This window comes from Callithrix jacchus, chromosome X (assembly GCF_049354715.1).
Source record: "Callithrix jacchus isolate 240 chromosome X, calJac240_pri, whole genome shotgun sequence".
NCBI lineage: Eukaryota > Metazoa > Chordata > Mammalia > Primates > Cebidae > Callithrix > Callithrix jacchus.
In genome coordinates this window covers 32,339,738-32,357,852 of record NC_133524.1, presented here as the reverse complement: position 1 = coordinate 32,357,852, position 18,115 = coordinate 32,339,738, and the positions used below count along the sequence as shown (strand labels likewise).

Below are 18,115 nucleotides of genomic sequence, written 5' to 3'. Positions count from 1 at the left end.
ACAAATTAAACAAAAGTGCACATGGGGTTTTCGGAAATTTAAAGACAGAACCATCATCTGCACTCCTCTTACATTTCCCAAAGTGCTAAAACTAGACAATAAATCAGTCCTCGATAAATACTTGTTTATCAATTTTATATTCATTTCTTTGTTGATAATACAACAGTGATGCTTATATGCAGTATAATATACAGGCAAAGATGAAAATCACCAAATTCATGAATTGACATTCTATTTATGCTTGAGAAGACAAAGTGTTGGTGGCTTCATGGTACACATAATCTTAAGGAGCTTGTCATTGAGCCTGGGTCTCTGCTATCAATGTAGGATACAAAAATTCAAATGTACTACCCTTTATATGTATGTTAATGGAAACTGATGCTATTAGTAAAAATACTTTATTTTTTTGAACACCTAAAAGTTTTTCTTTAATCCCTAAGTGCATACATGAAAGTAAAGTTTTCGATATTGTACAAATCAAATACAACAAAAGTAAAGTAAAAGAGACAAGTGAAGGAATTATCTGGAACTTAGATCTGGCTGGTTTTTTCTCCTGAAGTACTTAGATAAATTAATTCAGTTTTCTCTTTTGCTGAAGAAGTACAAATTAGGCAGGGATGTTATTCCATGTAGGGAAAAGGAGAAAAGAAAGAAAAACTTAAAGTGGGTATATATTTTACCAAACTCCATTCTGCAAGCACCCCAATACTAACCTTCTACCACATAAGCTAGTTTCAAAATCAGGCTATATCCTTCCAGTACAAACCTGGTTTTGATGGGACAGCGATACTACTCAGTCTGTTTAAGTATTTCCCTTCTATCAACTTCTGATATTGTTCTACCCATATTCCTTCCCCTTCCTGTCTTCATGTCAAAGAGAATGGGACACAGCTCTCTTTAGAGTCCATCATATTTTAGCTGCCAGAAATAGTGACAATAGATATTCATTGTCTGTCTACCTTACTTGTGCAACATTTAAAATACTGCATCTGAAGAGGCTGTGGGTGAAAACATGAGCCAGTTCTTCAGAATTTCTAACATGTTATTTCTGCCACTTGCTCCCTTACTTTAGCAGAGTAATTTAATTCAATTTGGGAGAGAGAGAAAAAAAAATTCCAGTTACACAGATCAATCCAATTGTTTGGAGCTTCAGAATGAATTTTTAAACTTGTTGAACAGAAGCATACAAATCTCTAAGAGCAAGTCAGATAATGTACAAAGCTTCCATTCATTGTGTAGGCAGAAAGGAATGCTGGTACCCAGCAGCTCTCTAAGGAATGTTCCCTTGGCTTTGACCGTTCTGCTGGGAACAAGGAGGGAAACACATATATAAAATGAATTTATAATGTCTCTGGCTTGTAATGGCAAAATGATAAGAAAAGTTGGCTGTTTAATATAAACTGTCAGTTGCATATTCCAGGCCTCCTCTCTTTGAGGTTCCTCCCACATCCACACGCCTGGCTACTGTTTAGTGCAGAGTACAAAGTGGCTGTTTATTATTATTGACTGGTGAGGCCTGTGCTCCAAAATTCATTCTGTCAACAGAATGTAAGCAAAGTTGGCATTTTAAAGCAGGGCTCTTTCAGTTTCTGGGTTTTCTCAGGATTGCTATGCAACAGGATCAGTGCTGTAGTCCCCGGTTCAAGCTGAAAATGTTACACAGGAAGACATACCATGTAAAGGTTAGATTCTTCTACTATAATAATTTTCTTGATCTGTGTATATACAAATGAGGTTGAATGTATAACCTCTTATCATAACTCTTACCAAGGTCCTATGTAATTTCCATCTGTCAAACTTAAAATATGATATATTAAATGGGAAATCATAACTAATAAATGTATGATGCTGTAATATGTGTATGATGCTATAATACCAAGGTGAACTTAATGTGTGTCGTCAAAAAGATTCTCTCTCCCATGATAGACTCCCAGCAATGTGCTGATGCTGTGGACCAAGTGCAATCTTGTTTATTAGTCTCTCCATGCTTTTATGGTCAGAGTTAACTCTACGGATTACTACGTAAATAGAAAATATGACTTGAACCATATAGTAATGAAATTATTGGCACTGAGGTATACTTTATCAAAGAATTTTATTTCTTATCACCTCCACGAAGTAATACATTTTGTCCATAGACTAGAAGATATAACTTGTGAACTTTATAAAGTTATAAATACATTACTTTCTAACTCATAATGGCAAGGAGTAAACTTACACACCTAGTAAGATGCCCATTTTGAATCTACATAATAACAAGAGAAGGCAACACACCAAGAAAAGGGATTTGAGGTGTATCTTCTTGTTAGTTAGCCTGATTGAAATGTCGTTGAACTAATAATTATTTATTTTTTGCAATTCTCCAAATTCATATTCATCGCTTGTTTCCTTTGTTTGGTAATTCTGCACATATTCTTCTTTCTGCTGTCCTGTAGGACCTCCAAGGTGAAATTGAAGCTCACACAGATATTTATCACAACCTGGATGAAAACAGCCAAAGAATCCTGAGATCTCTGGAAGGTTCTGATGATGCAGTCCTGTTACAAAGACGTTTGGATAACATGAACTTCAAGTGGAGCGAACTTCGGAAAAAATCTCTCAACATTAGGTAGGAAAAGATCTGGAGCAAAAAGGCCACAAATGAATTAAAATGGCAAAATTGTCCTCATTGTCTTAGCACAAGTAACTAGTATCTCACATGTCTATGTAAATCACCCAATTTCAGAATGATTCATGTTATTTTGAATAAATGAATCATTTATTTGCTTGGTGCGGAGGTGATACTTGAGGATTCAGATTAGATTAAAATGGTGATATTTTATAACCATAGGAGACATGCATATTAAGACATTAGAGTGAATTTAAATGAGGAGTGCAGCTATTCTAATTTCATAAATTTCTCTCTTGTCATATCACAGGGTTATACAAAAAGTGATAAAAAATTAAGGGATATGTGTTACAGAATTATTTTTGGCAATAGTCTAAATGCATACCAAAGGACATTCTTTAAAAACCGTAACACATTATAATTAACAGTTTAGCAGAGACCTCTCCATAGCTCCTGCAGCTAAAGAAGGACTATAGCAACTTGCTATCTGTTGCTTACTCTCAGATTTTGTCAAAACACATCCTCTGTAAACTAAGCTTTCAGTTGTACTATACTCACATACTTTATATTTTGCCCTGTTCTATGTATCGCCTTTCGTTTGAGAAGTTAATGCGTGCATCTTAGCATCTTTGTAAAAACGGCAGAGGGAAGTTCTTGTTATATCAGTTTCACAGTAGTCCAGTGGAGGAATGAAAGGACAGAGATAAGTAATATCCCCATTGTTACTTAAATGATCTAGCAAGGGTGGGGAGTGAAAGCTAGGCTTCCTGCTGTCTAATCAGTTGCCTTTCCTAATTCACTTCTCTTTATAAAAATATTTTGTGCTTTTTTTTTCTGTGTCTAGAGCAAAAGTAATAGTGAAGGGAGGTAGAAGATGACCAAATGGACTTAATAATAGTTATGGGAGTATGCACTAAATAGCGGGAGTAGCTACTATCTTTAGGTAGAAATATTACAGAAGGGAGATTTTTTTGTTTTTCTTTATAGTTCTTCTAACTTGTCCAAAATTTTAACATATATACTTCTATAAGGAGGAAAAAACTGAATTTGTATTAATTCAAAAGCACTATTATAAATGTCTGCATTAAGTATGAAATAATGATAGCAACTAACATGTACATGATGTACCTACATACCATGCAGTGCCATAAGCACTTTAGATTTATTCATGGGTTTAATGCTCTCAGCAACCATAAGAGGTAGATTCTATTGTTAAATTCTTTTTACATTTGAAGAAAGTGAGGCACAGAGAGGCTAAATAACATCCTTAAGGTCACTTAGCAAGTGGAAGATCCAAGATGAAAACAGAGTCTGACTTCAGAGTCTGAACTTTTAACCACCATATTATACCATAGCATATAAAGAAAGAAGGAAACTTCTACAAAGAAATGCACACAAATTGAAAGGATGAAATAGAGAGTAGATTGCTAGGAGTAGAAAACGATTTTAATTTTATGTATAAGGCTTTTCTTCCCCCCAAGTTTGCACCCTGGCTTCCCAGATTTTGTATATGAATTTTGTATTCATATACAATATGAGACAAAATTCTTCTTGTCTCCCTATTTTGTATATGAATTTTGTATCAACTTGGTGATGTGCTGGGAGCAACAATGGGCAATAGCGTTTTCAAAGATAGGGAGGCTCTATTCACTTTCTACAGCTTAAACTCTTAAGAGAGGTCAGTATGTGTGATGACATAGGCCACTTTCATAACATTCATCATTAAAAAAGAATGAACATGTGAGATAGAAAAGATATTAGTAGGTAAAGTAAAGGTATTCCTTTCTGCACAAAAGAAAAAGAAATGTACTATAATTGTTCCGAATATCACTTAGTGCCTTTTTTCTCCTTCATGTGAACTTGATAAAATAAAAGGAGAATTGAAAGTGGCAAACAGCATGTCAGCCAAAATATGGACTCTTCATTCTCAGCAGTTTCCCATATGTCAGCTACTGCAGTTTATTTCTTGCTGTCATTAATCAAGTAGAAAACAGTTACCTTAGCTTATCTAAGGTGCTGCCAATTCTAGAATTTAAATATTCAGATCAATGTTTTAGGCTTTTATATAGGCCTAATACAGGATATGTTACAAGCACTCATAAGAAGCAAAGAAGTAAGTCTCCACATCAGAGTAATTTAGCATATTTCCTGACACTTGATTGAAATTAGGGTATTGGTCAATCTATAGCAAATGGTAGGGTTCAGTTGATAGAAGTACAGCGTAGGTAGTAATTAGGGATGATTATGAGTAGATGAACAATTGGAACAGTCAGATACAGAACCATTAGTGGCACTGATACACCTGCATTATGAATCTTGTCACTTCTTCCATGGGGGTTATTTTAAAATGGAAAGTTGCCACAATTAAAAAATAGTTTCAATGATATCCTGGAAAAATCGTCTTGTGTTTGCCTAAGTTATAACATATTATGCTAAAAAGTTACAGTTGGTTCACTGTTTCATGAGGGATTCTGAAACTGCTTTTATATTTCAAAAAAATAAAACCCTTAGTGCTTTATTTCCCAGGTGTCCTTTTTTATAGAAACAAAATTGAATTTGAATCCAAATGATTTTGAAGTTTCCCTTTGTATTCCATTGGCTCATAAGAGGTATCCTTGCGCTTCCAAATACAAGTCCATATTATATCCTTTTCCTTCCATTTGTTTTTCTTCTGCCATACATCTTTTCTCTTCCTGTGATTAAGATTCTTAATGATGTGGCATATTGATACAAGAATACTCTACCTTGGACACTGTTTATATATTACTTTTCTGTTCAAAGATTCAGTCTTTTTGGTTTCCATATTTCTCTCATTCATTTATTTATTTGTTCATTTAAAAAATATTTAATGTTGACTGATAAGTCCTTGATAACCCCATTCCCTTCTCTGTTCTTTTTCTGCCTTCAGTTTCTTTCTCACCAAGCATCATTCTAGTTACTCCCCAACATAGATTCTCTGAGCCAACAGAATCAATAGATTCTATTTTCTAACCCCATTCCTATTCTCCAACAGTTTCCTAACTTTTCCATATGAGTATGTACACTTGCTGGTTCTCACACTTGCAACATAAAGTGTGATTGCAGAATTCATTACCCAAATTTTGATTCATATTCCATAATGAATCTTTTCTTTTCTGGCTGTTTCCTCACTAGGTCTTCCCGATACTATTCTAATTTACACTTGATAACATGTTTCTTCAAGTGTTCAAGGGTTGTTTTATAGGGCTATGCTTACTGCCTCCAGCTAACTTATATGCATGCAAAAATTCCAAACTCTAAATATGTGAGTATGGTAGAGTAGAAAGACATGGGCCAGCAGTTGGGCAACCTAGTTTCCCTTCTGTTCTGTTCTGTTACTATCTAGCATATAATCTTAATCAAGTCACTTAACTGCTTCAGACTTCAATTTTCTCCCTCACATAAATGAAGAGTTTGGCCAGAATCCTGGACAGTATCTTCCAGTTCTCTTGCAGTTCTACGATTCTATTTTTCTAATTCTGTAATCACACTTTATGAACCTGGGCAAATTGGTTAATTTTTCTACCTTGGTTTTCTAAATTAAACTAAAACTGATTAATTTAAAAGACATTGTGTAAAGACAAGTAAATAAGATGTCTTTGAGAGAAAAGCAATTTAATTGAAATTGTATAATCCTATCATAGTTTTTTAAATTGTACTTTAGGTTCTGGGGTGCATGTGCCGATCACGCAGGATTGTTGCATAGGTACATACATGGGAAGGTGGTTTTTTGTCTTCATGCCCCCATCACCTATATCTGGTATTTCTCCCCTCATTATCCCTCCCCAACCTCCCCACCCCCACTGTCCCTCCCCTAGCTCCCCCCTACTATTTAATTCAAGAAAACCATATGTTCTCATTTCATTATTCCATCACATGTTGGCCAAGAGGTATAAGGAAGAAAAGTAAGTAGTTAGTGATAGTTTAAGTTCCATCAAACAAAACAAAAACATTAACTGCTTTAAGTGGGAGAAAAACAAAGGGAAAATTTTTTATTCAAATGTACACCCGCATGCATACAGACAGTTACTAATGGCATTATCCAGTATTAGGATGGTAATTAGTCAAAGAAAGTGTTTTTCATTTTAAAATTCCATATCCACAATCCTTGCATTTATCATCTTAAAATATGAATGATGAGATGTAGTCAAGTCACTTTTTTACATAAGATATATGCATGAAGATTTCAATTTAATCAACTACTAGATTATTTTTCCAGATCATTGTATGTACTATTAACTATGAAAATTACGTGATATGTTGCCAACAGAATTTCAGCGAAATTTACATTCTGTGATATATTTGGCAGAAAAAATTGTAAATATTTTTTAAATACATTTATACAATTCTGAACACTAAGAGGCAAGGACACTGATATTATATAGTCTGTAGAAGCAATAAATCTCTTGGGTAGTACTTGCTGTTAGAGGTTAGAATAGTTAGTGTCTTTGTATAATGGAGAACAAAGAAAGGGTGAAAAGAGGCAGGGTCTACCTTTGATTGAAAAATGCAACTTGGACATTGACTATCTCTGACCTTTTTACTCTCACTTTTAGAATGTTAATAATGTTTGGATGTTGGAGTTAAAGACCTGTCTAGAAAAAAATGTTGACTTCTCTTTGGGCTTAATTCTCTCTCTTTAAAGAGATAGCTCCCATTTTAATTCTGTGGTTCTTCAATTCTTTTTTGTTTCTGAAGTACAAATTCAAATTATTCATCTGTTGATGACACTCTGAAGATTTTTCTCAATGTTCTCTTGTAGTAGTTTCCTGGTGTGTGGTCTTTCATTTAAGTCTTTAATCCACTTTGATTTGATTTTTGTATATGGTGAGAGATAGGGGTTTAGATTCATTCTTCTGCATATGGATATCCAGTTTTTCAGCACCATTTATTGAAGAGACTGTCTTTTTCCCACTATATGTTCTTGGCACATTTGTCAAAAATGAGTTAAATTTAGGCGTGTGGATTTGTTTCTGGGTTCTCTAGTCTTTTTTCATGGGTCTTTGTGTCTGTTTTTATGCCAGTATTATGGTTCTTTATTATTTCTGCATTCCCACCTTTTCTTTCTGCATGCTTAAGTGCTATTTTATTACATGAGGGTACTAAAGATTTATAGGGATATATCATTAGTTTTATAAAGGAAGTCAAAGTGAAAAATGAATTCAATATAGCACATTTTGTTTTAAGAATGCATGCCTTTCAGAGTAAAGTTTTATTAAGGATTTCAAACTAGGCATTAACCAAATCACACTTGAAATATCTGTGTCTAGAGAAATAAGAATCACTTTATCAGCCCCTATAATTCTTAGAGTCCTGACACTGAGGACTTCCTTAAAGACCATACTCCAACACATCTCAAGGCTCTGCATTTTACCTAAACCTTACAAATTGTGGAAATTATCAGCTTTTTAGAGATTAGCACTTGCCTTGTTAAACGGTAGTAACCCCTAAGCTCTTGCCTTCACTAATAAAGATCAATAGAAATGGATAGAATCTAAGCATGCCCCTTTGAACCACCTCTTTTATTTTCTGTTGAGTGGGTAGGAGTAAACAGAATACATTTAACAATTAGCAATGTTAAAACACAAACTTTAGGCAAATTCAGTTTTGCAGAGTTTATTTGATCAAAAAACAATTCATGAATCAGACAGTATTCAGAATTAGAAGTTCAGGAAGCTTCACCCAGCAAGGTGGGCAGGCTGTATTTATAGACAGAAAAAGGAAGTGACGTACAGAAACAGCTTGACTGGTTACAGCTTGGAATTTGCCTTACTTGGGCATAGTGTAAATAGGCATTTGCTTTATATGGGCATGATCTGATCAGTTTATAGCCTGTGATTAGCAGAAACTTCACTGCTGGGATTGACGGAGACTCAGCTATTTCTTACAAGAGCGTACCCTTAAGTTGCGTATTGCTTACATGCCAAGCTGGGTTGCAGTTTGCTATGTACAGAGGCAGCTTTAGGCCCAATTTAATTTAATTTAATTTAACAGCAACAAGCCTTTTTGCTCAGAGATCCAAAACATTTGGTGAAAACCACTAAGGTTTAAGGATTTTCTCATCTAACAAAGGTTTGTAATTTCCGTTTCCCATATCTAAATAGGACAACTCAAGTTATGTTTTTCAGCAGCTGTTTTATACCTTTGCAATCTTGGTTTCCAGATATCTAAAACAAGAAGGTTGAACTATAATATATAGTTATATTAGGTTGAAAATATATAATATAACCAGAAAAAAAGTCTTTACAAATACGAAGAAACATTTTAAGGAGGAGATATTCCACATGCAAACATAGGTTAATCCTTTAGAAATATCTGGTACACACTCAAGAAAATAAAAATAGGCACCTGCTTCCAACAAATGTATTAGAAATGTGACTTGAAAACATTTCACAGGCTTAACATGGTCAAAGAAAATGTGTTCTGAGCTCATAATGTTTCTTACATTTAGATCTTCAAAATCAAGTCACCAACAAATGCCACCTATGCCTTGTGGAGCCCAAGAAGTAATGTTTGGGGCATATTAGAAATGCTTTAATAAATTCTATGTCAAAAATGGTTTGGGAGCTTACCTATGGAGTTGTGAAGGTTCTTGTTAAAAGCAGAGATTCTTGATAGAATTATAGAAAGTCTTGGAGTGGCACCTAGCAATCTCGATTATACACAAGCTACTCAAATGTTTCTTACGCACACTAGAGATTGAGACGCAGAGCTTTAGATTGAATACATTTATATGTGCTGTTTTAAATTATAAGCCATTCTCTGGCTGCCTTTCACCTCTTCAGTTCTTACCCAGTGTTCTCTGTCCTTTATGAGTTTTTTTGCTGCGGTTTTTGTCCTCCTAACACATCTTTCCTTTCACTCTTGAGCCTTAGGAGAGGAAAAAGAATTGAAGCAATTTGATATGTAGTTAAAATGATCAAACATTGTGAAATTTTGCCTAATGCCACACCTTAGAAAAAAATTACAGAAAGTCCCCTTACCCAGATATGTGAGAGGTTTTCATCTTTTGTGGTTTCAGGTCCATCTTCTGCTGCTGTGTGAGCTCTCTGGACTGTCCTCTGTTCCTGGCTTCTACCAGGGTCCCTATTTCATGCCATTCAAGTTTCTCTTAGATCCTTTAGAACTGAATTCCTGGCCAGAAGTGGTGGCTTACGCCTGTAATTCCAGTACTTTGGGAGGCTGAGGCAGGTATATCACCTGAGGTCAAGAGTTCAAGACCAGCCTGGCCAACATGGGGAAACCCTGTCTCTACTAAAAATACCAAAAATTAGCTGAGCATGATGGTGGATGCCTATAATCCCAGCCACTTGGGAGGCTGATGCAGGAGAATTGCCTGAACATGGGAGGTGGAGGTTGCAGTGGGCCGAGATCACACCATTGCACTCCAGCCTGGGTGACAGAGCAAGACTCTGCCTCAAAAAAAAAACAAAAAAAAAAAAACTGAATTCCCTGGGTGTCAGAGTCTCAGAGTTATTTTGCTCTCTCTTAGGGGACACAAAGGGGTTCATTGACCCACTAATAATTAGTCAGCACCATTAAACCCAGAACAGGAATTGTAGTACTTCCTTACATAAACAAAGCCGCAGCTTGAGGTCTCAACATAGGCAGCCGGCCCTTCACCATATCCTCCTCTAGACCTCTCGGCCATAAGGATATTTTGTTTCCTCTACCAGGCAGACAGAGGCCAAACGTTAGGCATCTTTATACTCTCTCTTCCCTTCCTCTCTCCCTACTCCCCAATGCATCCTAGAGACTTAGAGGCAGTCAATAAATATTTATTTAATCAGTGCTTTTTACTATTCACTGCTTTTCCATGTCTGAGCCCTACCTTTCTCCACCTACCTTTCAAAATGTCCTGCTTGACAGCCTCTTTCACTCTCAAAGGGACCAAGCTGTGAATTCCAGATACCCCAGGGAATTCGTTTAACTATTACACGTTACATGCCATTAAACAGCTAAAATCTTGCATAGGGAATTGTCACTTAGGCTTATCATGGAAAAGTGATAACTGAAAGGATGGTGCAGAAACATAAAAGAACTGACCTCTAATTGTATGCAATCTGCATGTACTATTCAATTTATGACATTTGTGGTATTTCATGATTCACTTCTTAGGAAATAATAACTTAGAGTCTTGAACAATTTGATTTATCTTATTTGATGGAAATGCCTTCATTTTGTCGAAACCTACTGTTTATATTGCAATTATAGAAAGAAAAGTTTGACAATTTGCAAAAGTATAAAGATTAAGAAATAAATCACTTGCAAATCCACCACTGAGGGGTAACCTGGTTGTCATTACAAATTTTTTTCATAGTCAAGCATGTGCATGCAAATATATACACATACACAAATGTTTTAGAGAAATTAAAAAAATAGATATTTGTTCTGTAACCTGTTTTCTCACATAGTAACTGACATTATAACCTTCTCCATATCTATACATATTTGACTATGTCACCATATTAAATATTGCATAGGATTTACTCTATGAATGCACCATTACATATGTAATCAATTCCCTAGTATTTTTTAAATTAAGATCTATTTAATTAAAATCATATATAAATTTCATTAATTTCTAAATTTAAAACATGTACAAGTTCCATTGCATTTAAAAACAATCAGTAGATTGGAGTTTGGCATTTCTCAAGCAATTCCCTCATATTGAATATTTGAGTTCTTTCTATTTTGTTTTATCAATCATAGATGATGCTATAAATAACATTTTTCCACCTATATCTCTGTATCTTTTTCCAGTTTCTTTGTTAGTATAAATTCCTTGAATTTAAGCCTGTGGGTCATTGTATTCGCACATTTTAAAGACTTTTAGGTATTGTCAAATTATCCTTCAGAAAGTTTAGAACAATTTAATTTCAGTAGGTAAGTATTCTTTGGTGATTCTGTTTGACTAAGGCCAAAAGGAGAATTGTATTTGAAATGTCAGGCTAAGTTACCAAATGGCTAAGAGAAATGTTGCTTTACCTGATTGCTTTGCTTTATATTTCAATCTTTGCAGCATTAAAGACTTTATTATATTTATGTTATAGGTAGCATTATTAGGAATTAATTAGTAATTGCTGATAATAACTGAATGATTCAGCATAATTTCTAATTTACCTGAAATAAAGCTTTGCTAATGCTCTGCTCTTCTTCTTTGTTTTCTGGATGATGATTTGTTTTATTAATTTAGCTTCTCATCTTCAAGTGAAATGTGGATTTTATAGCATAGATCATTCATTTGTGTGTTCTTAAATGGCTTCTAAGGACTAACATTTTCTAAATACAGTTGACAGTAAAGTACTCAGTTTCCTGCCTAAATTATTCACGTTCAGGGGAAGCTTTCGGATAAATGTCTGATTTTACTCTTCCATGTGAGTTGTTGTCTTAGTACTTTTTACACAAAGGAAACAAAGCAGAAAATGTTGGAACTTGGTGAAGACAAATCCCAGGTGCACACAAATAAAGGAGGGTAGGGGAAAAGGAGAAGCATTTGGGAAGAGGAGCAGAAAGGAACAGACGCCAGATGGAAGAACTCAACGGAAAAGGCTGCCTAGGGTGTAGAAACGGAAAAGTCAAGATGTGGGGAGAGACCTTTCCATTTCTCAAGGCAGAAATAATTCCAGTACTAGCATGAGTCACATGTAAATGAAGTGTTTTTTGTTAGTCACTGCATCCAATTTTTCTACCAGAAATATTAAGAATCATTGACTTCAACAGTATGGAAAAGCAATAGATTCCAGTGTATATTTCATGCCAAAAGTCTCCGCATTATGCATGTGGAAATAAACGTATGGCTAAACACTGCCCTTTCTCAAAATTGCCATCAAACTATCCCCCATTTTATGGCTCTCAAAACTAAGTAGGCAGATTTTTATTGAAGGCTGCTTTGTAGTTCACATGTACTTTTTTATTTTAAAAAGTACCAATGTACTTTTCTAACAGAATTGTTAGAATCATCAATTATACTTCTCGATATTCTGACATAGCATGCTGCTGTTATTTTTCAGGTCTCATTTGGAAGCCAGTTCTGACCGGTGGAAGCGTCTGCACCTTTCTCTACAGGAGCTTCTGGTGTGGCTACAGCTGAAAGATGATGAATTAAGCCGGCAGGCACCTATTGGAGGCGACTTTCCAGCAGTTCAGAAGCAGAACGATGTACATAGGGTAGGACACTTTTAAGCCTAGCGCCTTGCACATGTTAAACGCATAGTAATCCAGTGACTATTTTAAAATCAATTTTGGTTGAAATTAAGTTGAATAAAAATCTTTATTACTCCTCTCACCCAAGGGACAATTAAAAGTAATCCAAGCCATTATATTTTAAATATCAACCACATCTGCATTAATAATACCCTTTTAAGAAATCGTTCATCTCTTTTGGCTATTTAAAAAAACTTTTCATTATGAAAAATATTGAACATATATAAAAGTAGACAGAGTGCTATAATAAAACTCATGTACTCATCAAGATATCAACAATTATCAACTCATGTCAGATCTTATTCATTCATTCATTCTATAGCTCTTACCCCATTATTTTAAAGCAAATATCAAGTATGTGTTATTTTATTTGTTGATATTTCAAAAGGTTAAAAGATAGGATTCACTCTTTTAAGGTAATCACCTTGCTACTATAATACTTTTGAAATATCAATAATTGCATCATATCAAATACCCAGTCCATATTCAAATTTCTATTTTTCTCATATATCTTATGTAGTTTTTAAACATTTTCTGGTCTTGGTTTAAATAAAAATTGAAATTAGACCCACACCTTTTTTGGTTAATTGGTCTTTTTATTGCTTTTTATTTGTACATAATTACAGATTCACAGTAAGTTTCTACGATAGTATAGTTTCCCTGTAACTTTCACCCTGTTTCCTCTCTTCATTCTTATGGAACTGTAGTACAATTCTTATTGTCATTTCAATATGCAATCAATATAAAAATGTACATTTACAAAACATCTTAATTCAGGCTCATTACATTCCAAGTACTCAGTAGCCAGGTGTTTCCAGTAGCTACCAATTGAATAGGGCATTTCTATAGTTTGATCATATTTGGGTTTGGCTTTTTTGGCAAGACTGCTTCACAGGTGTTTGTGCATCCTTCCATCATCAGGAGATGGTATATAGTGTCTTGTTTTTTCTTTTTGTGTGATGTTTAATAGCTGTTAATGATCAGTGGCTAGGGGTTGCAGTGTGATAACTGCCTATTCCTATCATTCCTTCTTCACTCATTCACTGGGGTAGGTCTATGAAAACAAATGTTTTGCACTTGTCTCCTATTTTGGTACTCAGTATAACTTCATATTGGATAAGCATACATGTTTCAATTTTACCAGTTTTCAGAATAACAAGTTGTTCACTAGCATCCTCCAATGATAACCAATTGTTTCTTTTTCTTTTTTTTTTTTTTTTTGGCTTTATTTTTACTTACATTTCTATCTTCTCTACTAAGCGCTGAGTGAAAAAGGCAGAGATTTTGTTCTGTTCACTTCTGAGACCCTAGACCCTAGCGAAGTGTCTACTGTAGAATGAATACCATTAAGTGTTTTTGAAATGAGAATAAAAGGTACAAGAACAGAAATGAATAGCAAACCAAACATATTACTACCAAATAATAAAAACTACTTGATAAAATGGTGCTGCTTTTTAATGTTTAGCATAAAGGAAATATGTCTGTGGATACACCACCAAAGGTGGCATCTTGAGGAAAGGTCAAGGGTTTATTTTATTCTGGAAAAGAGGATATAGAAAATTTAAAAAGGGAAGAGAATATGAAAGAAGACCCAGGGGTCTTTGCAAAAAATGCCAGGGAAACTGCCAATTTCTCCTTTAGCTGTCTGTCGTCATATATTTCTGAATATTAAATTACCTTTTGAAGTAGGGTGAAATTTAATGGTACTATATGTTTTAAATGTTCTGACTTTGAATAAACAGCCAAAACACTCTGGTATACATATAGAAAATCATTCATTGAGAAGGATGGGCCTTTTTAAAAAAATGCATTATGTGATACAGTGAAATGAGACAGAATTTCTACAAAAGATGAATTTTATGCTAGTTCTAGAAACCAAAGAAAATGAATCATTGGACATGTGCACTAGGAGTCAGGAGACTGAGATTCTAGTCACATTCCTTCATAACATGGATTCTGATTGCTATTTTGTTCCTCAACTGTAATATGAGGAAATTGGTCCAAATAATTGCTGTGGTTTCTTCTAGCCGGTATTTTGTTAGAAATCCTGCTTCACTATTCCTGGTTATTTGTTTCGGTTCCTTATTAAGAGTGGTAAATTGTTTGTGCTTAGTCCTTACTATGCATCTCATGACAAATTACATGACTTGGGGAGATGGTGATGCTAGAGTTGTGAGTGATACTCACCAGAATAAAGTTAATTAATCCCCACTTGGTTAGTGTGCTTGCTCAGAAAGCTACCTGATACCTTTCTGGAATTTCACAAGATTTCCTGCCCATTGATCACTCTGTGTTTTATACATTAGTTCCTCTGCCCTTCCATATTTACCGCCTTCTAAATATAACTCAGATTCAATTATCTAAATTTGAATAACTTGTTTTCAAAACTCTAAACCCCTTTGCTTTTTATCTTTTTGTTGCTGCAATCCACAAAACTCCAAAAATTGGAGACTCTAACTAAATATTTTCTCATACTAGACAACAACATAGTAGACTGGTACAGTACCTTCCCTGGATGACCAGCATTCAGCCTTCTACTACCAAGATATCACTGGGTCAATTCACCTTCAAAATAGTTTTTGACTGTCTACCGTTGTCATCATCATAATTATAAGAGACCATTTCTCCTAACCTTTCCACATCTACTCTTGCCACCCTACAATGCAATCTCTACATTTCAGTCAGAATAACCTGTGTAAAAAACATAAATCCAATTATATCAGTCCTTGTCTTAACAATATAGTAGTTTTTTCAGTGCTCTTGGAAAAAGACCAAAATCCTCAACCAGGGTGACAAGGCAGTATCCAGCTTGTCTGGCCTCAACCTTCTCTTTTCCTGATGCTCTTCCCTGGCTGTTTCAACAGCAGCCATACTGCCTCTCTTTCCTTTTTCCAGTTCTGCAATGTCCCTCTTAGGTGGGGCCTTAAACATGCTGGTCCTCTGTCTCAAACCCTTTTACCCATACTCACCCACTCATAATATTGTGGTTATCATCTAATAATCCTTTCCATATTGGCTCAGACATTCTGCAAGCTTTTCTCTGTTGCCTCCATTTGACCAAATTTCCCTTTACACACTCTCCTAAAATTGTCTACTTTTCTATAACATAGAATTCTTTGTCATCATGTTCACGTGTTACTATTTGATTAATGTCAACCACTCGTGCTAAACCATGTCCTTCAGAGAGATTTTGGGGAGGAGGAAAGCTGTCATTTTTCTATCCAGCACATTCCAAAGTGCCTAGTACATGGTAGACACTGAATAGATAAAGGATATTGAGACCAAGGGCAGGGAAAGAATAGACTGATATTCCTTCCTTATGTACAGGATTTGTTGGTTTATTCCTAACTAAGCGTCTTTTTGTAAAGTGCGTAGAGCTACTTTGGTGCACACTGCTTGTTTGTTTTATACTTTAAGTTCCGGGGTACATGTACAGAACGTGCACGTTTGTTACATAGGTACACTCGTGCCACGGTGGTTTGCTGCACTCATCAACCCCTCATCTACATTCGGTATTTCTCCTAATGCTATCCCTCCCCTACCCCGCCCCACTCCCCGCAGGACCCAGTATGTGATGTTCACCTTCCTGTGTCCATGTGTTCTCATTGTTCAATTCCCACTTATGAGTGAGAACATGCGATGTTTGGTTTTCTGTTCCTGTGTTAGTTTGCCGAGAATGATGGTTTCCAGCTTCATCTATGTCCCTGCAAAGGACATGAACTCATCCTTTTTTATGGCTGCATAGTATTCAATGGTGTATATGTGCCACATTTTCTTTATCCAGTCTGTCATTGATGGGCATTTGGGTTGGTTCCAAGTCTTTGCTATTGTGAATAGTGCTGCAATAAACATACAATGGATACTGTATTTACTTGTAGTTTGGCCCAATGCTTTTTCAAGCTTCTCTTGGTATTTTTAAGAAAAATTCTTGACACGAACCACTCCTTCCTCAAACAACATCATCAATCCTGAGTGCTGATGAGACAACAATTTAGTAGTCTGTTTGACTCAAAGTTTTGTCAACTTGGTGGTATATGGTATCCCTTTCATATATGGGATATCTAGTTAGTGATGCTCTTGATATGGACAAAACAACAATGGAAAACCCTTGAAACTGGGTCTCTCTATCAGATCTCCTGAATTCAATTAGGAAAAGAGAAAGAAAAAACAGTCAGTACAAAACTCCATCAAGATCTAATAGTTGACAGATCTAATATTTGTGGACTTTGGTTTACTTTGCCATGTTTCCAGGATGGTAAATTGTATTGCTCTTTATGGGTTTCTTGATTTAATTGTTGTTTATATAGATTGCTTGTTATCAAGATGGGTCACTGTAATTGTAAATGTATTCCCTATGTATTTGGAGTGCCACTTTAAAAAAATCATCTGCTTACTGTCTATTGTAAATTATTAATGCCCTTTGCTGTTGCTTTTTATGGGGATACAAATTCCCTTAAAATGTCAACAGTCGAAACTACAATCAAGTATTTTTCATGTTCACTTTTATATTCTATAAATCAGGATGTTTATAAAACAGGTAATTTTTATTTTTTTGGTATCATTTCAGATTAGTGATAACATTTTGTAGCAAAATATTCCATGTCTTGTACTCTTTTCTTGTAGGGAAAATATGAAGTCAATATCAATTGCTGTGATGGAGAGAGAGATGGTTCTTCTGTAGGTAAATTCCAAGATACTCCACAGAGGTGTTTGTGGACTATAGTCTCATTCCTCAAAGCAATTTTCACACACATGGGAGGAGATCTGTGTTCCCCAGACCAGCTGGGCAGCACAACACCTGCAACTGAATGGCTCTCAAGACTAATTAATAAAATAATGCTGCAGATGCAGTGAAGTGTTATAAATAATTAAAGCTCAAATGTGCCTTAGCAAATATAAACTGACCAATTTTTATATCTTTTGAATACATTATCCTGGCTTTTACAGTTCCTCATTACTTGCCTCACTAGACTGACTCGTTTTCAATTAGTGTATATTATTCTGGTCCAGATATATTTTTAAAACTGACTTCCTTTGTTTTACTTGAGCAGTCACTAAAGTGATATTTATTACTTGTCTAATCCTGTGATTAACCTAGAGAGAGTTTTAAAGGAGCAAATCATAGTGGGGAATTTCTAAGGAGAACTGCAGTAAAATATCAGCTTATTCAATTCCCATCCTCCTACTCCAAATGCAAATGGAGATGAGATCTTGATTATAAGAACAGTGTAGGTAATGACTTTTTGTTTGCATTTTTACTGATGAAATTATTTGTCACTAGAT

At 35.2% G+C, this 18,115-nt stretch overlaps 1 protein-coding gene and 1 long non-coding RNA gene across 22 annotated transcripts in view; one reads left to right on the top strand and one right to left on the bottom strand.

Moving 5' to 3' along the window:
• Positions 1-18,115, top strand: part of DMD (dystrophin) — a 2,312,475-nt gene that overhangs the window by 1,911,838 nt on the left and 382,522 nt on the right. For 20 of the 21 annotated variants that reach the window (XM_054251383.2, XM_035288503.3, XM_054251382.2 and 17 more), the window contains 2 exons: positions 2,436-2,608; positions 12,640-12,796. In XM_054251383.2, the coding sequence (XP_054107358.2) occupies positions 2,436-2,608; positions 12,640-12,796 (330 nt within the window). Of the gene's footprint in view, positions 1-1,592; positions 1,683-2,435; positions 2,609-12,639; positions 12,797-18,115 lie in introns of those variants that run through there. The other variant, XM_078362693.1, reaches the window with a different exon arrangement.
• LOC118150505 (uncharacterized) overlaps positions 14,068-18,115 on the bottom strand; it is a 31,149-nt gene continuing 27,101 nt past the window's right edge. Inside the window, exon 4 of the long non-coding RNA XR_004738603.3 lies at positions 14,068-16,671. This is a non-coding gene — a long non-coding RNA (uncharacterized LOC118150505). The remainder of the gene's footprint in view (positions 16,672-18,115) is intronic.